Below are 23,482 nucleotides of genomic sequence, written 5' to 3' on the forward strand. Positions count from 1 at the left end.
AAAGCTTCAGTTTAGATACAAAACCTCTGATCTTGGTGATTTGTTTTAGTTTGTTGAATGCTAATATTTAATAAACTGAAAGATGATGTTAGGGCATAAAATCCTTTAAAAGTCCTTCCTTCAAATTATCTCTTAAGTAAAACTATAAAATTGGTATTCATAGAAACATTTTCTGACAATAAAAGTACTCCAAATTCAGAAGCAATATTCCCAGTGAGTGTTCTATCATTACATATTAATAGTTTTACTGTATTTTTACAGACATATTATTGTCTAAGTAGCATTTACTGCTGTAGTTGGTCAATGTGCAGCTAAATGTAACTATTCATTCTGTATAGATTTTCTTTTTACTTTATATTTTTGTATGTAAAAGCTTTAGAAGTAAAATAACTTTAAAAAACATACAGTCAGTAAAGAGAACATCTACATAACAATTGAAATGAATCAACATTCATCTTCATTCAGCTTGAATTATGTAGTGTTGGAATGTATTTCAGAATAAACAAACACTCCTCCCCCACCCGTCCATCCGCCTCTCTGGCCAAACTCAAGGTGGTTGTATGTAACATTTTCACTAATCTTAACATGTGCAGCATAATTACCAGACTTGTTACAAGTTCTCCCTCCAAGCCCCCAGCACCCTCTGTTTGAGCCCACAGAGTCAGACTCCATTTTCAATTTACTGTATCTGCCTGACTGATGCCTGATTTTTGAGAAGAAATGTGATCAAAAACATGTGACAAAAATATGTCATGATGCAGAATATTGTAACAGTTTAATGATCATTTTTATCACTGTATTAAAATAGTGAACTTAACTGGGAATTTAATTAATTTTAATAACTGAATTTAAACAAAAACACAGAAACAAATTTGGATTTTCCCAGCATTCTTTTTTATAATGTTCTGTAAAATAAAGTTTTCGCATCAGCCAACATATACGCCAATACCAATATATCTGTGACAGGCCAATATCAGCTCATTAAATCGGTCGAGTTCTAGATTCCATATATGCACCACGCAGAAAATGCGGAGGTTATCTTCTAGTTGTTATCAGCATATATGCAGTGGATGAAACCAACCATAATTTCCTTGGAGACACATTTAAGTTCATTGAGTTTAGTACCATTACTCATAAGGAACAAGGTGGGAGCAATGCAATTACTTAGGAGATCTTTTTACAAATTCGCTCTCAACAATATCACAGGTGACATTCCCACACGAGGGATTAAGAGACACTGCTGCAGCTGCTCGGTACTTGAGGAAATATTGTACTTGTTAGTGCACTGAAAAGTACAATATTTATTAATTGAACGGTGAAATGGAAATTCTTAAGCGAAGTATATATAAGTCAAATATGTAATTTAGCACAAGAACCACTGCTGCAGTTGATACAGTTTTATAAATGACATATTTTGTTCCTTTTTTGTCTCCTACTTTAAGTAAACTACCTAAATTGACCCATGGATAAAATAATGGATTTTGGAGGATTTGTATTTGACAAAATACTGGTCTCAGACTCCGACTTCTGTGACGTTTTGATGTATTTCTCCTTATTTGGCTGCTGACTGAAGTCACGAGGGCCGTGACTGGCTGTCGCCTGCTGTTCTTAAGTTTTCAGCACATTCAGAAGGGTCCAAGGCTTGCTAGCAAAGTCCAAAGAATTTTTTTTTCTCCTCTGAACCTCAGTCTTGGTCAGTGACATTCACACACACACAGACACACACAGACAAACACACTTGCAGCTGCATTTGTTGTGCGACTAAAATGTCCTAAACATGGGGTCTTGATTACAAACAGGCTCTTACAAGATACTTGAGATGAAAAGATAGGGATGGAACTTGATCTTAAATTTGCCTCTAAGCTCATCTGTTAAACAGGGAATGCTTTGTGCAACCATGACAGGGTTAGCAACAAACACCCTCCCTGCCACCCTTGGGTCTCTCTCTCTCTCGCTGTGTTTTCGTCACGAATCCAGTTTGTCTTTTCGCTCTCCACGTGATTCAATCCCTTTCTCCTTCTCCTCTCTGCTCCCCTTCTCCTTCTCCGCCGCCTCTGTTTACCATTCGAGGTGTGAACGCAGGCAGTTCGGACTCGGGGGTCATGGAGGGAGGCGATCATTCAGCGGGGGGCAGCGATGAAAGCCCCTCTGAAGCTGAGTTTCTGTCGGGCGGAGAGAAAGGGCTGACGGGAGCTCACGACGAGCAGATGAGCCCGGACTGCTCGGAGGACATGGAGGACAGCGACTCCGTGGCGTCCGATCGATTCCTCTCCCAAGGGAGCAGAGCAGAGGTTCCGGGCCTCGGCTTCAGCCCGGCCTGGGCCCTGGCCTTCTTTGGAGAAGATTGTTTTGGTCCAGAGGTGATCCAGTACGCGGTGACTCTGGGGCAGCACGCAGGATCGCCATGTCTGGACGTGAAAGCACAGGTGGGTAAACCTGTGAAGGCGGCTGTCAGTGAGTCATCTTTGACCTTAAGTCTTTGTGTCTGAACAAACAGCAGACTGCATGATTTATTCATCAGGTTCTATACCACTCACTGGAGGAATATATATATATATCATAAAGTATGTTTCTTTTGTATTTAATACATTTTATGTTATTATTTCATTGTTGAAATAATATAAAAGCAAATATTCTGTCACTGAGTTCATGCGTTTTATAAATAAATACAGAGCAGGTTCATATTCATGTGCCCCCAGCAGAAAGATGGGAAACAGTCCTGGTATATTCCCATCAAAATATCCTCTAAAGTTATTATTAAAATGACTTTTATTCCATTGCTTTATATTTATGAACTGTTGATTGAAAATGCTCATCTGTTTAATCCAAATGCTCAAATGCAGTTTCACTTCCTACTTTCATTCAGCCCTTCACCTGGTCAGGTTTTTTGATGAAGTGCAGGAATTATTTTCCTTTCTGTAATGAAGTGGGGGCCCAGTCAGGCTGTGGGGTAAATAGGACAAGAACATGTGGGGGGACTTTAAGATAATTGGCATATTATTCTCTCCAAACTGGATCTGAATATTAATATGTTGAACTTAGCCCTCGGCGGAGGAAGTTATTATCATTTGCAAAAGAATATTAATGAGCAGCCTTTGTGTTTGCACACTTTGATGGCACCACTGCTGCTTCAGAGGGTTTGTGGTAGAGCTAATAACACACCTTAAGAGGCACGCTGCTGCAACTTCTCACTCACATCACTTCAAAAAAACTGTTGCCTTCGGTTTCCACGGTGAAGAAAGGGGTGGAAAAAAACAAAAATCGCTGCCCCATACACGCTGGGAACACCCGACGGCCTCATTCAGTGAAAGGCATGTGGTGCAATTTTAAGGCCTTTGTATGATTCTGTGTGATTTCCTTTGAACAGGAACTGCAGCAGCAGCTGATAATTGAAACGAGGAATCTAAAGAAAACAAGAAATTTCTACCAAAAGTTGATTCAACAGGAGAGAAAAAACAAAGGTCGGATGCTCATTTTAAAACACTGCTAGAGTATGGAAATTATTTTGATTATGTCCAGAATGACCTATAAAACATCGTACTGTATGCCAAAGGTTCTGAGAGCAAGCTGATGCTCTCCAAACTGAAGTCCCAGCTGGAAGAGCTCCGATCTAAGGTGGTCTTCTTGGATTATGTGAAGAAATACCTTGAGGTACTGAGAGTTCTCCACTCTACCGCTGTGTCTCATGCATTCCCCAACAAACTGGATTCCAAAAAATCTTTGATATGAATCCTTTTATTTTTGCAGATTCTGAGTGTGGACCAGTGGGGTTTGGAGGTCTCATTACTGCCCTCTTTGGCTGTCTGTGGACCCGACTCTTTGGACATTCAATCCTCTGAGGACACTTCTGTTCTGAGCTTTGGGACGAGCAAAGGGAAGACCAGTCTGCAGGCTGGGTCTCCGCTGGGCCTCATGGCTTACCTCTACGCCAGGTATTATCGAGGAGGGTTGAAATGTGAAATGTGCTACCCATTGTCTTTTGTTTTTTTGTCAAGCCAGGAGGTTGTATGTATTTTTGATCATTTTCCAAAGTGTTGGGCAGTCCTTGTGATCCGAGTGCTCAATTGTTTACCCTCCCTGCAGATTTTGTGTGTCCAACAAAAGAATTTCATAAGAAGTGGGGCAGAAAATTACCAAATTACAGCAGGAAGCTGAAGGAAAACTTTGGCTGTGTCTTCATTTGCATACTTATTCATGCTATTTTGAGTGCTTAAGTGCATTCACACTGATAAGTATGGTAAGTGCACGATGATCTCCTGGACGGTGTACTCATAACGGCTAAAAAAAAAAAAAAATGAGTATGAAACGCTGGAGACTTTTCACCCTCAATGGTCGCCATCTTGGCTCTGTAGCGGAAGGGGAAGGATCACCGACCTATTTTAAATCTGCTGAGAATGGCGAGCAGAAAACTGCAGCTGTTGCAGCGAACACCGCACTTTACAATTGTCTATTTTTCACTACGTACCACCATACTGCTGTCGGGTAGACGCCACCAGTATTTTTATTGTGTGTGAAACGGGGAGCATGCAAGCACAATCATATTTAAGTCAAATTACCACAAAAAAAAAGGCAACAGATATGTTGGCGGGTGATGCTTTTACATGTTACAGCCATCATGTCCAGTGAGAGCACAACAACCATATCTGATTTGAGAAAACACTACCCTGTTCAAATTCATACACCGTGCAATGTGAAATACGAAGTGTATGAACAGAAGTACACACATTGAGCCACAGCCTTAATGCTACTTTTTTGTTTTTTTACCATTAAAATACGTTTCCTAAAATAAGGACTTTTATCACACCTTGTTTCACAGCAATATTTTGGAAATCGACCAAATAGTTCGTCCACAGAGCATGAATCAAACTGACTGTGGTGTTTTTATTACGTTGTACTTTTCATGTTGCGTCACCAGCAGACCAACATTTGAGTTTGTCCAGTACCTTTGGGCTTAATGCTAATTATAGAATATAAGCATGCTAACACACTAAACTAAGATGGGGAACGTGGTGGGATTTATACCTGCTGGACATTAGTAAGTTGGCATCGTCTTTGTTAGCATTCAGTTCAAAACGCATTAGGCTATGCTTAAGTACAGCCTCACAGTGTTGCATGCCGTACTTTAGACTCTTAATTTTGTTCATGAACTGTTAAAAGATAAACTTGAGATTATTCTATATTTTTTTGTGCATTTGAGTGGAGCAAAATACTCACATTTACAGTGGTTGAGATTCTAAATAATGCACATACAGTAAATATGTTGTCATTTGCTGTGTTCATATTCAATGCTATGCACATTCACCTTTTATATTTATTACTCTTGCTCACCCATTCTCTTTTCAGACTAATCATGTTGTTGTTTATGGCTACACATTATGTAATTTGTTTACACATCAGTAGCACCATATTATCATCCCTAATTCAAAATTAATCAGTAAAAAGTTTATCAGTGCTGCTTTAAGGTCTGGCATTTCTGTGTGTAGTTTGTATCTGTTGCTACGGGAAACGCTGGCATCAACAACTGGAGAAATGAGGTCACTATCTATAATATGTTCAGTTTCCATTGCCTTGAGCTGAAGCTGTTTTTTCTTCCTGAAGGCATTGATAAGGCCTGTTCTCAGTTCCTGCCCTCAAACATTGTCTAATGTAACAGGTTAATAATCGTAGTAGAGTTTTAGTCGAGCTGCTGATTCAATTATACACAGAGCATCTTTATGAACTCCTGTTTGTCTTGGAGCTCACATGAGACCCACCACCACTGACAATGATTTTGTAGAATCTGCTCCCTCACACTGAAAGGAGCTATTAAAGTAATTCAGGGCACCTTGTCCAGGATCCCCCGCTGGAACATTCTGTTTTAAGAAGTTGTGTGCGCAGCTGAGACACTTGGAGGGACTATGTCTTCGTCATGGTTTGAAGGTGCTCGAAGGGTCCCCCAGGAAGAGTTGACACTTTTGCCACCGTGAATAGAAAAAAGAGCTGGTCAGAAAAGATGATTCTCTGGTGATCATGTGTTTCCATGTTAGTTTCTGAACTTTGTTTGGTGTCACTATGATCCTTTCCATCACAGAAACGCTGCCGTGGAGGGCTACATCCAGCAGTTCCTGTATACTTATCGCTTCTTCTGCACTCCTGAGCAGCTACTACAGTTCATAATGGATAAATTCATCAGTGCTGCAAGGTACTGTTTGTCCAGTAGCTCATGACAACACAGCTTAGTGCGGAGCAGTAAGCAGTCCAACATCTCCATCCTCAACATTTTGCACACGGGTTTATGTTGATTATGTTTGTTCTCCATGCCAGGGAAGGTCCAGATATGTCGGCAGACAGTGAGAGGATCTTCCATCGCAGCTTGGACGTCCTGCATCTCTGGATTACAGACTGTAAAGCCGTGGACTTCACACCAAAGTCCAGCCTCGTGAACATGTTAGAGAACTTCCTGAATACCGAGGTAGCCACACACAAATACATGTTGCTTTGTAATTCACGCTTCTCTGAAGTTTCAGTTCCTACACGCAACGAACTCAGACACCATTTATTGGGTGACCACAAGCAGACACAGACTTCACTGAACGCACCGGGTTTTTAAGCCGGGTCACACTCAAACTTTTTTGTTGTTGTTTATTTCACGTTTGTAACCATAAATGAAGGCATTGTTTATTACTCGAATTTATTTATTTTTATATAAATTTGAATGGCTGAAAAACTTCAAAACTTTGGGTCGTGACTTGATGCCTAGTGAAAAATGTGGGTTCTTCTGAGGCTACACCAATTTGGGAACCACTATGTCTTGAACCGGTTTCACCACTTGATTTTTTTTTTCAAGACTCTTTTTAATTACTTTTAATAAAAGGAACACTGAATACGAGAAATGTCATTTTATTTTCCCACAGGTGATTCCTGTCGACAGCCAAGGCGAGTCTCTTCTTGCTGTTCTCCACAGCACTCAAAGTTTGACTTCTACAAGTCAAGTGAGAGGAAGTCTGATCAGCTTTGATGAGGATGATGAGTCCATGTGTTTGCATTTGTCTACTGAGGATCTTAGCAGGAAGGTCAGAATTTGTTTTATTGCATATAAGACCAAGTTAATCTTGACTTTGTGTATGTCACTTATGATTTACCACTTTATGTATGCAATTCTTATCTGACATGATGTGACATCCTCTAAGGGGAATTTGAGGGAATCTGTCATGTTCTTATTCACGGAGGTTTACTGTACTGTCTTACTGTTGTTGAACAAGAGTGCTTATTAAATACATACTACTCTCCCAGCCGTCTATATTGTCCTAGAATCAGTGTGTTGTTTACATAATTTAAAACCTGTTTCCTTTCAATCTGTCTCTGAACTTTTCAGTGGAAGATCTCTCGAGTGGTGGAGCCCTCCGCGTCTCTGCCTAAAGACATGACTTACTCCATCGCTGCGGCCCTGCCTGTGCCGTGCTACGGCTCCCTGATAGATGACCTCTCCAACGTTGGCCTGCGCGGTGAAGAGCGACTCCCCTTCAGCCAGAATGAATACAGCGCACAGCACACAGCCCAGCAGCTCACTCTCCTGCAGCAGGTACGCTCATCCTTTATGTCGTCCATACACCACCAAGTGTTGTTATCTTTTTAAACCACTAGAGGGTGACATGTCTCTATTAGTACACAGCAAAGCACAGGTTTGTCAACTCGTGATTTAACTTGAACTCTTTGGGATGCAGGAAATATTCCAAGGATGCCATCCGGTTCATTTCCTCAACTCTAGAATACAAGGAGTCAGGGACAAGGTCTCGACCCCGAACAAGTGAGTATCAAGCTCCAGCTTTAAGGAATGGCTTCTATATTTACAGGAGAGACACGGGTCACAAAACAAAAGTTAAAAACTTGCATTAGGAAGGCGGTGTTGCACCATGAGCCTCCAAAGTAGCTTCAGTTCTCCTTGATGTGGAACGTTAGAGTTGATTTGTGTGTTAAAAAATGATTGTTGGTGGAGAGCGCTGTCTAACATGTTGATTTAAAATCACCAACAGCAGTTCAGTTTGGTTTAGATGTTATGTCTGTGAGGACCATAGTATACTGTATGATTCACGTAATTTTAAAACAGCATAACCTGTGTACAAGTGCTGTTGACATACTTGTTGAGCTCCTTTCTGTACTAATGCTTACCTGTAGATTATACAAGGTCCTATTGACTATTTTTTTTTTCTCAAAACGTTTACAGGACTTTTCATAAATTCTAATGAATATTACTTTATAATTTAGGATGGTAAGTAATTCCCCCCTGTGAAGATAGGCACATATTCTCCCTCAGACCCAAAACCTAAACACGAACATATCCCAATATGCACTTTTGATCATCTGCAGACATTAAATATTTGTTATTCTTATTATCAATCTAAATAGTTATTTTAATTATTCCAGTTGTAGTTTCCTGCGTAGAATTTCCGACCCCTCTGTTTTCGCCTCGCAGAAATGTGTCACCGCAAATGCCACCAGCAGAGGGCAGCAGTGTGCTTGTACATGAGGGGACACCATCAGACAGCTGCCTTCAGCGGCTGCTCACATATGCTGACAGTGTCACTAACTGGATCTCTGCTGAAATAGTCATCTGCGACTCCGTCAAGGTGAGAGGAGACATAACTCGTGAAAGCAACACGGTCAGTTGTTTCTTCTTCGCTTTCATGGTTGAATGGTTGAAAGACACACTGGTCTGCAACCTGAAACAGTTCTGTATTAAAAGTTTTTATCAGCTCTTATTTATGCCTTACAAGAAGGCGAGAAAGTCAATAGAAAATAAGTTATTATTGTAATTAGTATCGTAGTTATTCACACTTGATCAAATGTTCAGCACATTTGGACATCTGTGCATCCATTCAGATTATTGATGTTTTTTAAAGCCCGACTGACGCTGGATTTTCGAGGCTGATATCGTAACCGATATTCAGAAGTAAAAAACAACTTTATGATATCAATATAGCAACTAAAATGTGGTTATCAAACACTTGGAATGGAGGCAGGATTTTTTTTATAGGTCAACTTTATGGTCTTACTGTAAATGACATCAGTGCATTGAAACAGTGAACTTCACGGTGGATGTGATCATTATAAGTAACTATAAATAAAAAACAAAACAAAAATAAAACAATTTCTAAATCACCCTAACTGGCTTTTTCTGCATTATGTTCTGTAAAAAAAAGTTGTTATATTGCACAACATGGTGATTCGCCAATATCGGCCAATAAAATTGGCTGACCAATAATCTGTCAGGTGCAAACATTTTTCCTATACTGACATGAAGAATGCTCAAATTGACACTTTAACTATTTTAACTATCTAAACTAACTATACTGCACTTGAACTATCTTTGAAAACTTTCAATTTCTTTCATCGTTTACAATTCAGCTGACATTTTCAATCGCTTTCACCTCTTACTCTTCCCATGACAGTTCTTCTACTTTCAGTGCTTTCACACAAACGGACAATCCCATTGCTGAAAGTTAGAATTATGCAACCTAAATTCTTTCCGGATTACAATTCAACTGATTCCAACTGCAGCTTCCATCCAACATCTCAGAAGCGGTTACAAACACCTGAAGGCATTTGAACCTGTTCACAATCTTGGCCCCTGCAATTTTCAGCTCCACTGCTTTTTCAGAAAAGTGTATGACAAATGGAAATGTAGAACACAATGTCAATGCACTAAGGCTACATATAGTATTTTTCTATACTATACATGCTTCATTATGCAGTCAGCTGTGGCATACCACTGAGGAGCCACTTGATATTTGCATTTTGCTTTATGTAGCATTTTCTCTCCGTTTTTTTCTTTTTCATTCCCACTTTCTTGCAGACACAAGTTGCTTTGCTGACCAAGTTTCTGTGGATCGGAAAACACTGCTACGAGTCGAGAAACTTTGCCACAGCCATGCAGGTCCTCGCAGGGGTGGAGAACGTGATAGTCAGGCAATTACCGGTAAGTCTGCATGTCATAAGATACCCCGCGCACAAATTCTAGGTCTGTGTAATAAGTCAGATGCCCTCGAGCTAAATGTTTTCTCTAACTGTGATAGAGTTCGGATGATGTTTAATTAGTTTCACAAATGAGGAATTAACATTAATGCATTCAAATGAGAGGGAGAAAGTGTGAGCGCGGTGAGGGGAAATGTGGCCTGCGACAATGAGTAATTCAAAAAGATCACAATTAGAAGACACCCGTGTTGAGAAAATAGTCTAAATTTCCATATTTCCATCTGAAGGCAGGTTATATTCATGGACTCCGGTGTTGCAATGAAGCCACTGCATAATTCCCCTTTATTTTCGGTGATGCTGAATAAAACCCATTTCCTCTTGTGCCGGCAGGCTTGGAAACATCTGGCCTCCAAGGTGTGTGAGATCCTGGAGGAGCTGCGAGCCGTGCAGGTGGGACTGTTTGAGAAGGCGCACGCGGATGCTGTTTGTAACGGAAGGCTGGGATGGACACATATAGTGAAACTGGGCTGCAGGGCAAACAAATCAATGGAAAAACAGCTTCGAGCAGCGCGCCTGTGCGCTGAGAGTTTACAGCTGGCTTTCCTTCTGAAAGTTACCCAAAAGAAGAAGCCCGATGCATCAAACAGCATGCATCTCTTACCAACTTTCTTATTCCCTGTAATAGCTATCAGAGAAAATGTATACTTTATCAGCTTGAAATTTAAAAAAAAAAAAAAAAAAAAGGTTAAATGTGTTGTCTTTTGGTTCGAATACTCCACTACATCAGATATGCTTATCGCACCGTCACGCACCTTTGGCTGAACAGAAGTTCCAATAAGAACTCATTTGATTCCTGTGTGTATGATTTGCTCCCTCCTCAGGTTTTTCTGAAGAGCGATGACATTTGTCTCATGGGTGGAGAACACACGAGGAAGAGGCCCACCCTGCCTTCAGCACACATCCTGGCCATGCACGTTCAGCAGCTGGAGATCGGAGCCTTCACACTCACTACTGGAGCTTACAAGTGGACCAAACTCAGGTAGGCATTGGTTACGGTTGATGGTGGCAGCAAACAAAAGTCAAAGTCCTGATCAGTTCACAGCTTGAAACCCCTCAATGTTAGGATCACACCTTTATTTCCCGGGCCTGACACCACCACAGAGACTGTATGGTTCTGACAAGTGGCGATTAAAAGTTAGTCAGCTCGACATTCAGCAGTGAGCCATTTGTTGAAATGATTCAACAAATGGCTCACTGCTGAATGTCGAGCTGACTAACTGTGCTGCTCTGTCTTCGTTGAAAAGTTCAGATTCTATAAATACGGAAAGATTTTTCTTTTCAAATAATTAACTGCTGGACAAAAGATGTCTCCTACTTCACTGTAAACTCTATTCTCATGTATCCATATCACACGTGTGCAAGCCGTATACTGAACCATGATTGGTTTCCAAGCTGTGATGTCACAGGCCCTGCTTGCGGGTGAGTGCAGAGAAACTTTCCACCCTCAACAGACGAGCCTTTTAGTGTCAAACTCTGCACATACATCATTCTGCACAGTGAGGGTCAAACATTAAAGTGAAGTAATAATAAGCCAAACACATTGTTGAGTAGAAGGGAACTTCAGTTCTTAGTCACGAGAACCTCATGCAGAAATTATACAACGAACAATCAAATGAATCCGAGACTTTTCTTGTGCGTAAAGACAGTGCAGCACAGTGATGAGCACGGAGCAGGGGAAACTATAACCTTCATGAGAAGTACTCCAAATTATATCAGTCAACATCAGCACCTGAGTTATGTTTTTGTGACCACCTGAACCTGAAATTGAGCAAAAACACGTACAATTTTGTATGACGTTTTTGCAGTGTCACCAGACACATTCATGGTGTTGTCATAAATACGCACCAACCAGAGGCCACAAAAACATCTGTATCTCAGGTGCTGATGACGATCACGCGACGTTACTTGGAATACGTACTGATGAAATGATTGTTTCCTCCTGCTCTATGCACATCGCTGTGCGTCACACTATTTGCATGCAACAGTAACACTTTTCGATGCTTTTCATTACCACCCTTGTATTGTATGAAAATAAGTCTTCTCAAAAAACACTGTGGCGAGATTTCAAAAACGTGTTCATCAACAAGTTAAAAAGCTCCATTATTCTTATACTACACGTGTTAAAAAAAAAAAACCACACAAATATGAACCTGACCAGTCATCATAACTTTTAACTGGTGACTAAATGATCCTGTAAATAGCACTGCTACAACTCTAAATAGTAAATAAATGTGTTTGTAAAACTGCCAGGAAAGACAATCATTTTTTTTCTCGCTGTATGTTATGAAACTGCTTCAGTATTTGCTAAAATGCAGGTTTGAAGTGGTGACAAGTAGCAGACACAACAGGAATTATTGCCTCTTCTGGTGTGGGTAGAACATTTAACAGCACGTCCTTGTTGCTGAGAATCATGTAGTGGACAGAGACCAGGCTAATCTACCTGGTATCTGTCCCTGTAGTGACACAAAATAGGAACAGTTAGTGTCATTAACTGGAAATTCTCTCACTCCCGTGTATCCGTCTGCAACAAACTAACAGCTAACTCGCCAAGAGGACGCATTTTCCTGTGTCCTTCTCCTTCCCTCCAATATGGCTGACCAGATGCTGGGGTCACAACAAGTGGCGGTTGCATGGTAATAGCACAGCTGTTAGATTTGGGTTGTCGGTGGAGGTGTCAGTGCTGCGCCAGATGGCGCCTATGGGATGGGGTTTGATTGGAAAAGAGGTTTCAGGCCAGATGCTGAGAGGTGACTGGGTGTTGCCAGATGTTGGGGTCAGGAGATCTCTCAGCGAGAGGCGGAGACACAGCTGGTTGTCGTGGACCCTGGGTTATCCCGGCTCTCTCCAAATCAGGTCACAGACGAGGCTGACGGTGCTGCTCAGAAGAAAAACAAGTGCAATAAGCGTCTAGATGTACATTCTTCTCATGTTGCCTCTGCTCTGTCCGTCCTCATCCATCCTTCATTGGTTCCAGGAGCATAGCAAAGGTGGTGAGTCAGGTCTACGCCTTCCAGGAGGCTGCGTACCGTTACAGCCCAGACCGCGAGCTGCAGCCCTACCTTCACCGCCGCATCGCCCGCTTCGCCACCTCTGACATCCACCTCTTGGCTTCCGACAACGATGCCAACTTCCAGCAGTCGAGCGAGCGACAAACGCGGAGGATCCAGAGCACGCTGCGGAGGGTGAAGGCCACCTTCCTGTGAGAGCGGCCTCAGCCCCGTTTCTGAGCCCAGAGTCAGACGCGCACCGCCGGGTCAGCGCGTCATGTCGAAGCCCAGACTGAGGCCGCGTGCCCAAACCACAACCTCCAGGCGCTTCTGTTGTCACAGCAGCAGAGCCGTACGGACGACAAAACTTTCTCTGATGTCGTGTTTGTCAAATGCTCCTTAACTTACGTTAGTAAAATCAGTTTTGACTCCTTGAAAAAGTTCATTCATAACTCGCGCCGTTTATAAAGACGCTCTGCTGTTGATCCCACATCTGTTTGATTAACATGTTTTTCCCCATAAAATGAGAAAACTAACAGGTGACTGAGCCTGTAATTAAGGCTTAATTATATCTGGACTAAACAGTGCATCACATGTTCGACTTTAAACAGTATCTAAATAGCGGTAGAATTCATTGCTAAAGCTATTTTGTGCAAATATTCATGTTCCCCGAAGATTGATTTAGTAATCCTCTGGACTTTTCCACGAGCATCGTCTTCCGTTAAATATAGCAGCGAGTATCACATGTAACGTCATGAACTTCAGTGCAGATGCTCTTGTCACCGCCTGTATTAACTGTCACAACTTCAGTGTCGTGTTAACTTTTCATTCGGTGCCATTATGAGGTCACGAGATTTATTTCATTAATACTTTGGTTTACGACCCAGTTCCTTCAAAAGTTTGTGTTTTGTGCTAATTATTCAGTTGTAGCATGCAAACACTCAAACTTAGATGGTGAATGTGGGTAAAAACAAAAAAAAAAACGTCAACATGTTTGCAGTGTTGTTGTGAGCATGTTAGCATGCTGACATTAGCATTTGGCACAAATCACTGCTGTGTCTGAGCGTAGCCTCGTAGAGCAGCTAGCATGGCTGCCATGGGTGACTGAACAAGTGGATTCAAGGACGGTGCCAATGCCCTTGCAATGAAAAGTTCTCACCAATAAGCTCAAAAAGTTCCCCAGCGTCCAGCTCTGCTTCAACATGGTTAAACTGAGACCACATTTTCTGGTACATTTTGTTGGGTGTCTCAATTTTCTCTAATTATCATCCTCGCCAGAACTGCTCCACAGAGCTTGGACTTCATCGTAGCTCATAAAATATCTTCTGCAGCTCCATTATAAGTTGCACTTACCACAAAAGTTCCTGAACCTTTAAAAAGTACTTCCCTCTGAGCAGGAACTTCATTTAGATCTTAGTTACTTCATTGAAAATAAAGGTTAAAGGACCACAAAACGTTCTTGGTCACCTGAAAAGGTTCCTGTGGTGGAAACAAGGATATAGAGAGGTGCATACGTTCTCTGTAGGAACACGTCAAAAGTGGCAGAAATAAAAAATAAAAAAAGATCGAGGGAGAAGTTCAAACAGTGGCTCCTCCCTCACCTCTGCACAGCTGGCCAATCACTGTGTGAAATGTGAGTGACGGACAGATTGTTGGACACGCCTTCATTATTTCACCTGATAAAGTACTTACAAGGTGCAGCTTATTTAACCACATCACCACACAATAAACCTGGAACATGCATCATTCCAGTAGAGGAATACTGTTTATATTTCACAGATAGGGTAAAGAGGGGCTCGGCAGCAAATCCCCCACCCCACCCCCCCACCCCACCTCCTCGGCCTCCTCATTGGTAAATCCAGCCATGTCAGTCATTCAAATTAAATCAGTTTTATGTACCTGAACTGTGTTTGACTTGTAAAAATCTAAGAAAAATAATGCAGAATGTTTTCAATTGACTGAACCATTTACTGGTCATACTGTATATTTTGTTTTACAGACAACACATAGTTTCTATTTGTTTACCAATTAAGAGTTAATATGTGAATGATATGACTGGATTGATAAATTGATGTCTAATATTAATTCCATTTTAATAGCACAATGTGTCACAATTACGTTTGTAATCATTTGTTTTGTGGTGAAGGGCAAAAGACAAGCTTATGCTGTTGTGAGTGAACCTCACCGTTACCTAGCAAATGATAGAGCATAATGAGATGTCAGCGTGCACAATGTTATTTTGAGGAATGCTGTTCAGTCAGTGTCTATTTTTCTATTTCCCCGCCCGCTCTCTCTCCTCCCTGCTCCTCTGCCGTGAAACTGGCTGTGGAGATGGAATGTGACGTGCTATGAGGATTTGCTTAATTTAGCCAAATAAATGAGATTTTATAAGCCCTGTCTTGCCAAAGCGTATTATTGTCAGACAATATCCGTGATAGAATGGCTGCACGGCAGGTTAGCGGGAGACGTGGGATTGGTGGAGCAGCTGAAGCCTGGGTGTCGACCCTCCTACAGTATAAGGCGTTCATGACTTTATAGCAGCTTTCTGTGCCTTACTTTTTTTTTTGGATCTCCTCTGTGTTTTCTGTAGTGTTAAAAGATACCACATGTTTTCAAAGGGCGTCTGTTTGGGATCGCGCTGAGTCCACAGTGATGTTCAATATCTTCTTTTAATTTGTACTGAAGTGAAATATTTTCTGTTTCCCCACACTTCGCCCGTCCGTTATCTATGGGAAATGTAAATTAGTGGCCTCCGCCCCCCGTTGAAATGTTAACCAAGTAACAAACCTCCGTCTGCCTCCACCTCCTCCAATGCAGCTGTGTGAACTCTGTTTCCTGTTCTACTCTCTCTGCCACTGCTCGTGTTTCAGCGCTGATGATAGTCCAGTAGTTTAGGAAGATGCTTCAGAGGAAGAAATGACTTCATTGGGGCAGGAGTTGGAGTCCCGCTGAAGATAGGAGGAGAGACTTCAAAATCAAACCGAATATACAAAATGCGCGCGCACAAATACCCAACCAACAAGAAATCACAAACTGGAAACCAAATACAAATAATGACAACCTAAAAATTTAAAACAAAAGCTCTAACATCAAAAAAACAAATGGTACAAACACCTAAACACAATAAAACATCAACAACTTAAACAAATGTGAACTTAAGAAACCCCCCCCAATTTTTTTTTATTTTTTTTTTTTTTCAGTTTTCACAGATGTAAGTGGAAGTGTGTTGAGAACCTGGTTTGCACACAGCTTACCATCTTGGGAGATTTTTCTTAGTGGTTGATGTTAGCATGTCAGCAGTTAGCTCATTAGCTCTCTGATACAAACAGGCACAAAAATGAAATAAAACAACCAGAAAAGAAATAGCTTCATTGATCCTCCACAAATACTCATTCAAATGCTACAAAAACTAGCACAGACACTAGATACCACATGTTTTTCAAAGGGGTTAAGTTTGGTCAAACGATGAGTCTGCAGTGATATTAAATATCTTCCTGTAATGTGTACTGTATGCACAACATTTTCTATTTTTCTAAACATTCACTAAAGATTCACCAAGTGTTCACCAGGTGTAGCTGGCGATACACCTGACATCATCCAAATGAATGTTTTCAGAATTTTGACTTGAAGAAGCGTTTTATGTGTCGACAACAAAAACCACTCCAGTTTTGAAGTTTCCCAAAACTTCACCAAAACCCATCTACCCATATCAGGAATGATCTCCTGTATCAGGAATTATCTCCTGTATCAGGAATGATCTCCTGTATCAGGAATTATCTCCTGTATCAGGAATGATCTCCTGTATCAGGAATGATCTCCTGTATCAGGAATGAGCTCCCGTATCAGGAATGATCTCCTGTATCTGGAATGAGCTCCCGTATCAGGAATGAGCTCCTGTATCAGGAATGATCTCCTGTATCAGGAATGATCTCCTGTATCAGGAATGAGCTCCTGTATCAGGAATTAGGAATGATCTCCTGTATCTGGAATAGAATGATCTCCTGTATCAGGAATGATCTGTATCCTGTATCAGGAATGATCTCCTGTATCTGTATCTGGAATGATCTCTTGTATCTGGAAGGAATGAGCTCCTGTATCAGGAATTAGGAATGATCTCCTGTATCTGGAATGATCTCCTGTATCAGGAATGATCTCCTGTATCTGGAATGATCTCATGTATCTGGAATGATCTCCTGTATCTGGAATGAGCTCCTGTATCAGGAATGATCTCCTGTATCTGGAATGATCTCTTGTATCTGGAATGATCTCCTGTATCTGGAATGAGCTCCTGTATCAGGAATGATCTCCTGTATCTGGAATGATCTCTTGTATCTGGAATGAGCTCCTGTATCAGGAATGATCTCCTGTATCAGGAATGAGCTCCTGTATCAGGAATTAGGAATGATCTCCTGTATCTGGAATGATCTCCTGTATCAGGAATGATCTCCTGTATCTGGAATGATCTCATGTATCTGGAATGAGCTCCTGTATCAGGAATGATCTCCTGTATCAGGAATGAGCTCCTGTATCAGGAATGAGCTCCTGTATCCTGGAGCTCAGATGCTGTCCTTGTGACAGTGGAGCTGGAGGAGTCTTTTGGAGAACGTCCTCCTCTGTCCCTGCAGCAGGTGGTGGAGAGGGTGGTCAGGATTATCCAATATGGATAATAGTTTCCTCTCCGTCCTCCTCTCCACCACCTTTTCCAGACTATCCAGATTGCGGCCGATGATGGAGCCGGCCTTCTTAACCAGCTTGTTAAGTCTGTTGGTGTCACCGGCTCCAATGCTGCTCCCCCAGCAGACCACAGCGAAGTACAAAGCACTGGCCACAACAGACTGGTAGAACATCTCCAACATCTCGCTGCACACATTGAAGGATCAAAGTTTCCTCAAGAAAAAGAGTCGACTCGTCACCTTCTTGTAGACAGCGTTGATGTTGGTCTTCCAGTTCAGTCTGTTGTCGATGGATGGTACTTGTACTCCTCCACCATGTCCACCTCCTCTCCCAGAACTCTCAGCGGTTGTGGAGCCGTCGTCTTCCTCCTGAAGTCGACCACCATCTCTCTGGTCTTGGCCACGTTCAGGAGCAGGTGGTTTCTTCTTCCAATACTTAAAACACACTTGAGGGGGGGCTGCTGTAACAGGCTGCCACTAGCACGGCGACATCAATATGAATATGATTTCTTTACTTGAGTAAAGAATTTGACTCCTTACACCAATTTTACACTTATATATTAATTAATGAATTATATACTTTTTTTTTTCTGTCAAACGCAGAATGAAAATAATCTAGAGATGTACAGTATATTTAATGAAGCACAATTTTGAAGTACTCATAGTTATATTTTACCACTATCGATCTCACATGAAGGTTTCACACTCAGAATATAAACATGTCCTGATGCTTTGGTTCAGATTAAATTTCCCCAAATAGTTTCACATCACAGGCTTGTCATTTGGCTTTTACAGCTGATTCAGTTCCATTTGTCAAAGTCAAAGTCATGTGGGCTAGTTGGACCTCTGAGCTCCAGGCTTGATGAGCTGTCTAGTACGATGAAAGCATTAATAGGTTTACAAGAATTTATGAAAAAAAAAATAAGGACGCTGATGTTGTGCGTAAAAAAACAACTTTAGTCATTTTTACGCAATTATTACATTTATTGCACTGTAACCCAACACATTTCACCTCAGCCAGCCGCTATACTTGTGAAATCAGATGGAGGAACACAAGCAAATATCCAGTGTATTCTTATTCAATTGTAGTTCGGTTTCCTTGAAGAAATGGTATTTTCTTGTTTCTTGTTGTTCTGAATTTGTACCCTCATGGTTGAAATGCACTTATTGTAAGTCGCTTTGGATAAAAGCATCAGCTAAATGAAATGTAATGTGATGTAATATGGACATGTCCTTGATGCCCCGGAGAGCGCTGGCGCCAGCGATCCAAAACTCAGCATTTGGCACAGGCGCTTCAAACATTAGAGATTAAATGTATTACAGTAGCAACAAAATTACTGTTGTTTGTCGGCCCGTTCACATGTAAATATGCTAAAACAAGCGGCGACGAAGCTGTGAAAAGCCCATAGAAAAAAAAGACAAAAGTAATTCCTTATATTGACTACTTCGTGTCAAAGACTAATATCACATTCAAATTTAAATGAGGTTTTAAATAGAAAGGATGTCTGGAAACTTGGCATATGTATACAGTATATGAAGTCAAATCAGGCACTTCTCATCAGGTTTAGTTGTCAGTTTCCTCCGCTGTCTGTGAGCTGAAGACTGTCATGTCTATTAGGTGCCAAATCAACCGACACACAGCTCCGAGAGACAGCGCCTCGCCGGTGGGATTGGCTCTCCTCTGAGAGCTCTCTGCGTGCAGCTGCTCCGGGACAATGCCACTAAACTGATCGTTTAGTTATGTTACAACAAAGCAGATAAGAGGCCGAGCAGAGCTGTCTATTTTATCGGCGATCTGTCGCTGTGGAGGCAGGAGTCCATTTAGTCTTTTGGGGCTCTTTATCTCCGACGCTTTGAAGATGCGCCCTGATCCCGTTAGATAACAATTTGGAAGAAAAAAAAAAACGCCCGGGACGTCGCTTGCACACTGAGACTATTTCCTCAGCTCTGCCTCCATGAGCTCTGCCCCTGTCTGTCCCAGAGGAAGAGCTGCTCTGATTTATTTCACTCCTTTACTGGGAGGCCGTTCTGGATCAAATAAATCATGTATTGGGCGTAAGTGGATGAAGTCTTTACTCATATTTACAGTCCTGGAGAACCTGGATCGTCCTGGATATACCATATAAAATACTCAATTACATGCAAAAGTACTGTAAAAGAACACGAGTATTATTTAAACATTAAGTTTGGGTAGAATGGCCCCTGTCAGCATTGTGTGATAAGATTATCATTACGAGTAAACAGGCTGAAGTTTTTCATTTTATGTAAAGCACTGGTCAGAGACTCGGCTGCACTCACATCTCCCGGACCACAGCGCGGCAGTACCCGGCTTCAGGACCGTTCGGGCGGACAGAGACGTTGTGCAAGAGCGGCAAGAAGAAAGGTGGAGGGATTGCAGTCTATGTGAACGAGAGGTGATGCAATCCCGACCACGTGTGTGTGAAGGACCGTTTCTGTAGCCCGGACATTGAACTTCTAGCCGTGGGGATGCGCCCGTATTATTTGCTGAGGGAGTTCCCCTCCGCCATCGTCATCGCTGTGTACGTTCCTCCCTCAGCTGACTCAGAGGCAGCAGTGGACACCATCCACTCCACTGTGTCCAAACTGCAGAGTAAGCATCCCGGTGCATTTTTGGCAGTTACTGGAGACTTTAACCAGTCTGGATAAAGTACTGCCAACTTTGCACCAGTATGTTAACTGCTCCACCCGGAACAATAAAAACCCTGTATGCTAATACCATGGATGCATACAGTGCTACTGCCCTTCCCCCCTTTGGTAGGTATAATCGCAAATGGGTCCTGCTGACACCATGTTCCTCCGGTACAGAGGCAGCCTGTAACAACCAGGACACAGGAGGCTAAAGACGTCCTGCAGGACTGCTTTGAGCATATCCATATTACATGTACAAATTGCCACGAGGACCGTGGCCCTATAAAATCAAACCGTGGATGACAGCTGCTACAACACACATTTGGTGGATTTACAGTTCACCAAGGTGCCCTGCAAACATGATGAAATACTTTTCTGCGGACTGGCTGGCCCAGAGCTACGACAACACCGCCAGGACTGAGGAGCACGGAGCTGGCATGGATACTGCGCCGACCTACAGACCTCACATTCCCTGCATGGTGCAGCCGAGCCCGCCGACTTTTGCCAAAGGTTACCTGCAGCTAAAACCCAAACCTTCAAAGGTTGTTAAACACATGGAGCCAGAGGAGAGAGACACGCCATGGGACCGGAGCCTGTGCTCACCTTTGCATTCAGCAAGATGCGCGTCGCCAAGTAAGTGGGCTACAACTCCCTAAACTTTAAACCATAGATTCAGTGCTGACAGAATCGCAGAAGCAGCGTTTGTAACAACACTTATCCTTCCTTTCGTTTTAGAAATCTGCAGATATTCCTCCAGATATGACAGCGAAACGGCTTTGGACGAGGGCAGCGAGGTGGAGAAAGACGGATCGCAGCGCCGTACGCGCACAAAGTTCACCCCTGAGCAGATCAGCAAACTGGAAAAGATCTTCAACAAGAATAAATACCTGGACGCAGGAGAGAAAGTGAACATGGCGCAGAAGCTGACACTCACAGAAACTCAGGTGAGAAGAGACCGCTAATGCAAACAAGCCGTTTCGGTAACATTGAATGAAGAAGACGTATCCAAATGACGGTACACTAACGTTATTATCGCCCCCTCAGGTGGGGACCTGGTTTCAGAACAGGAGGATGAAGCTGAAACGGGAGATGCCGGTGACGCTCTCCCCAGTTCAGTACCGCACACATGGTCCGCACTGTGCCGCGACCGGCCGGACTTTTTACCCGCTGGCCATCTGTCATCTGATGAGCCATCACCCCTATTTCTACTAAAGAACTGTCACCTACAGACTTACCACTGAGTACAATCCAGAGTTGTTATATTTGAAGTGTTATTGTTATTATATTTGAAATGTTATTGTTATGATATTTGAAATGTTATTGTTATTATATTTGAAATGTTATTGTTATTATATTTGAAATGTTATTGTTATGATATTTGAAATGTTATTGTTATTATATTTGAAATGTTGTTGTTATGATATTTTATATTAATGTTTACATAGAAGTCTATTTATCAATGAATAAAGTTTATTTTTTATACTGCAACGATGGACTCTGCATTGTTTTTTTGGTTTACACAGATCATTCTTAATATGCAGCTGATGATGCAATCTGTATTGGAGGATTAGTTGCACATGAATGGATCATCCTGCCTTTCAGAGGGTTGGAAAAAAAGAATAATAAAGGTTCGTATCACTGTATGGATCTGCTGATTTGATTCTCTCAGAATATCAACATGATCCACCCCCAACCTGGCTCCCGAGAGTCTGGGGTTTTGTATGGCCAACGGACCTGAGCTCTGATGTGAAGTCTGAAGCCTGAGGTCAAAAACCTGATTGTGATGACGTGGAGATAAAGAACAATTTTGACATTTCAATTCAAACAGACAACAAATGTTCTCAATTTCGAAATGAAGTCTGATTTAAAAACAACAGATTACCTGGTGTGTGAGCGGTTCCGAGGCAAATGTCTCAAATAGGCTCAACAAAGATCAAACGGAACTTTCACACTTTCTGTGGATGTTTTCTGACCGCGGTCACCCCACCCCACAATAACAAAGGCCTCATCACCAGGCTGCTTGGTGGGCAGACATCTGGGCGCTTTTGTTTGCGACTCCAAATAGTCACTCCCATTCCTGAGAGCTTAGAAATATCTCCAGCATTACTGTCCGGATACTCCGTGATATCTCTTCACCACGGACCACACCTCTTAGACAGGTTCTTTAATTGGGCCACATTGTACACTTACTTATATTGTATCCAGAGACGGGTGTGTCCCTGAATCCATTTAAACAGATTATTCAGTCTGATATGCCAGGAAGCTGATTCTTAGACTCGGTGGCGCCGGAGCATCTCTGCCCCCACATGAACGTGTGAAAACCTACAACTCTGCCTCTATTAACCTCAATTACAACCACCAACAAGTTTCTATCGTTCCGTTGAGAGTCCTTTGCATATGCAAATATAGAAGTGTGCCCCTCCTATATAAGGGCCGGGAATCCCCTACGCGTAATCTCACACACACACACACAACTTCAGACCGCTGCTTGGGAGCATCATGGTAAACTTCTCTGTGGAGTGGCTTTCTACAAGTTATCATGAGGTGACGCTGCAGAACAGGGAGGCTGTGTGAAGGACCGTTTCTGTAGCCCGGACATTGAACTTCTAGCCGTGGGGATGCGCCCTTATTATTTGCGGAGGGAGTTCCCCTCCGCCATCGTCATCGCTGTGTACGTTCCTCCCTCAGCTGACGCAGAGGCAGCAGTGGACACCATCCACTCCACTGTGTCCAAACTGCAGATTAAGCATCCCGGTGCATTTTTGGCAGTTACTGGAGACTTTAACCAGTCAGGATAAAGTACTGCCAACTTTGCACCAGTATGTTAACTGCTCCACCCGGAACAATAAAACCCTGGACCTACAGGATGCTAATGCCATGGATGCATGCAGTGCTGCTGCCCTTCCCCCCCTTCGTAGGTATGATCACAACCTGGTCCTGCTGACACCAAACAATGTTCCTCTGGTGCAGAGGCAGCCTGTAACCACCAGGACTGAGGAGGTGGACACAGGAGGCCGAAGACGCCCAGTAGGACTGCTTTGAACATATGCAAATTGCAAGAGGGCCGTTCCCCTATAAAATCAAACCGTGGATGACAGCTGCAACAACACTCCCTCTGACATTTGGTGGATTTACAGTTCACCAAGGTGCCCTGCAAACATA

General features: G+C 42.4%; 2 protein-coding genes across 4 annotated transcripts in view; both read left to right on the forward strand.

Moving 5' to 3' along the window:
* Positions 1–15,393, forward strand: part of LOC138615977 (kinase non-catalytic C-lobe domain-containing protein 1) — a 46,181-nt gene extending 30,788 nt beyond the window's left edge. The window contains exons 18-31 of one of the 3 annotated variants that reach the window (XM_069689896.1): positions 2,083–2,426; positions 3,368–3,461; positions 3,554–3,651; positions 3,748–3,932; positions 6,071–6,181; positions 6,304–6,451; positions 6,894–7,052; positions 7,355–7,561; positions 7,704–7,786; positions 8,453–8,606; positions 9,833–9,955; positions 10,342–10,401; positions 10,833–10,990; positions 12,986–15,393. In XM_069689896.1, coding sequence (XP_069545997.1) covers positions 2,083–2,426; positions 3,368–3,461; positions 3,554–3,651; positions 3,748–3,932; positions 6,071–6,181; positions 6,304–6,451; positions 6,894–7,052; positions 7,355–7,561; positions 7,704–7,786; positions 8,453–8,606; positions 9,833–9,955; positions 10,342–10,401; positions 10,833–10,990; positions 12,986–13,214 — 2,153 coding nt within the window. In that variant the 3' untranslated portion in view covers positions 13,215–15,393. The other 2 variants (XM_069689895.1, XM_069689898.1) reach the window with 2 other exon arrangements.
* A 5,286-nt stretch (positions 15,394–20,679) lies between these two features.
* LOC138615917 (homeobox protein pv.1-like) lies at positions 20,680–21,552 on the forward strand. The gene is made up of 3 exons (XM_069689797.1): positions 20,680–20,953; positions 21,056–21,264; positions 21,365–21,552. Exons 1-3 carry the CDS (start codon positions 20,680–20,682, stop codon positions 21,530–21,532), a joined length of 651 nt encoding a protein of 216 aa, XP_069545898.1. The 3' UTR covers positions 21,533–21,552.
* Positions 21,553–23,482: the final 1,930 nt, after the last annotated feature.

Source organism: Brachyistius frenatus, unplaced genomic scaffold (genome assembly GCF_029030835.1).
Source record: "Brachyistius frenatus isolate BFR_SWC_R1_liver_20210118 unplaced genomic scaffold, ASM2903083v1 Contig_8, whole genome shotgun sequence".
NCBI classification, from domain to species: domain Eukaryota; kingdom Metazoa; phylum Chordata; class Actinopteri; family Embiotocidae; genus Brachyistius; species Brachyistius frenatus.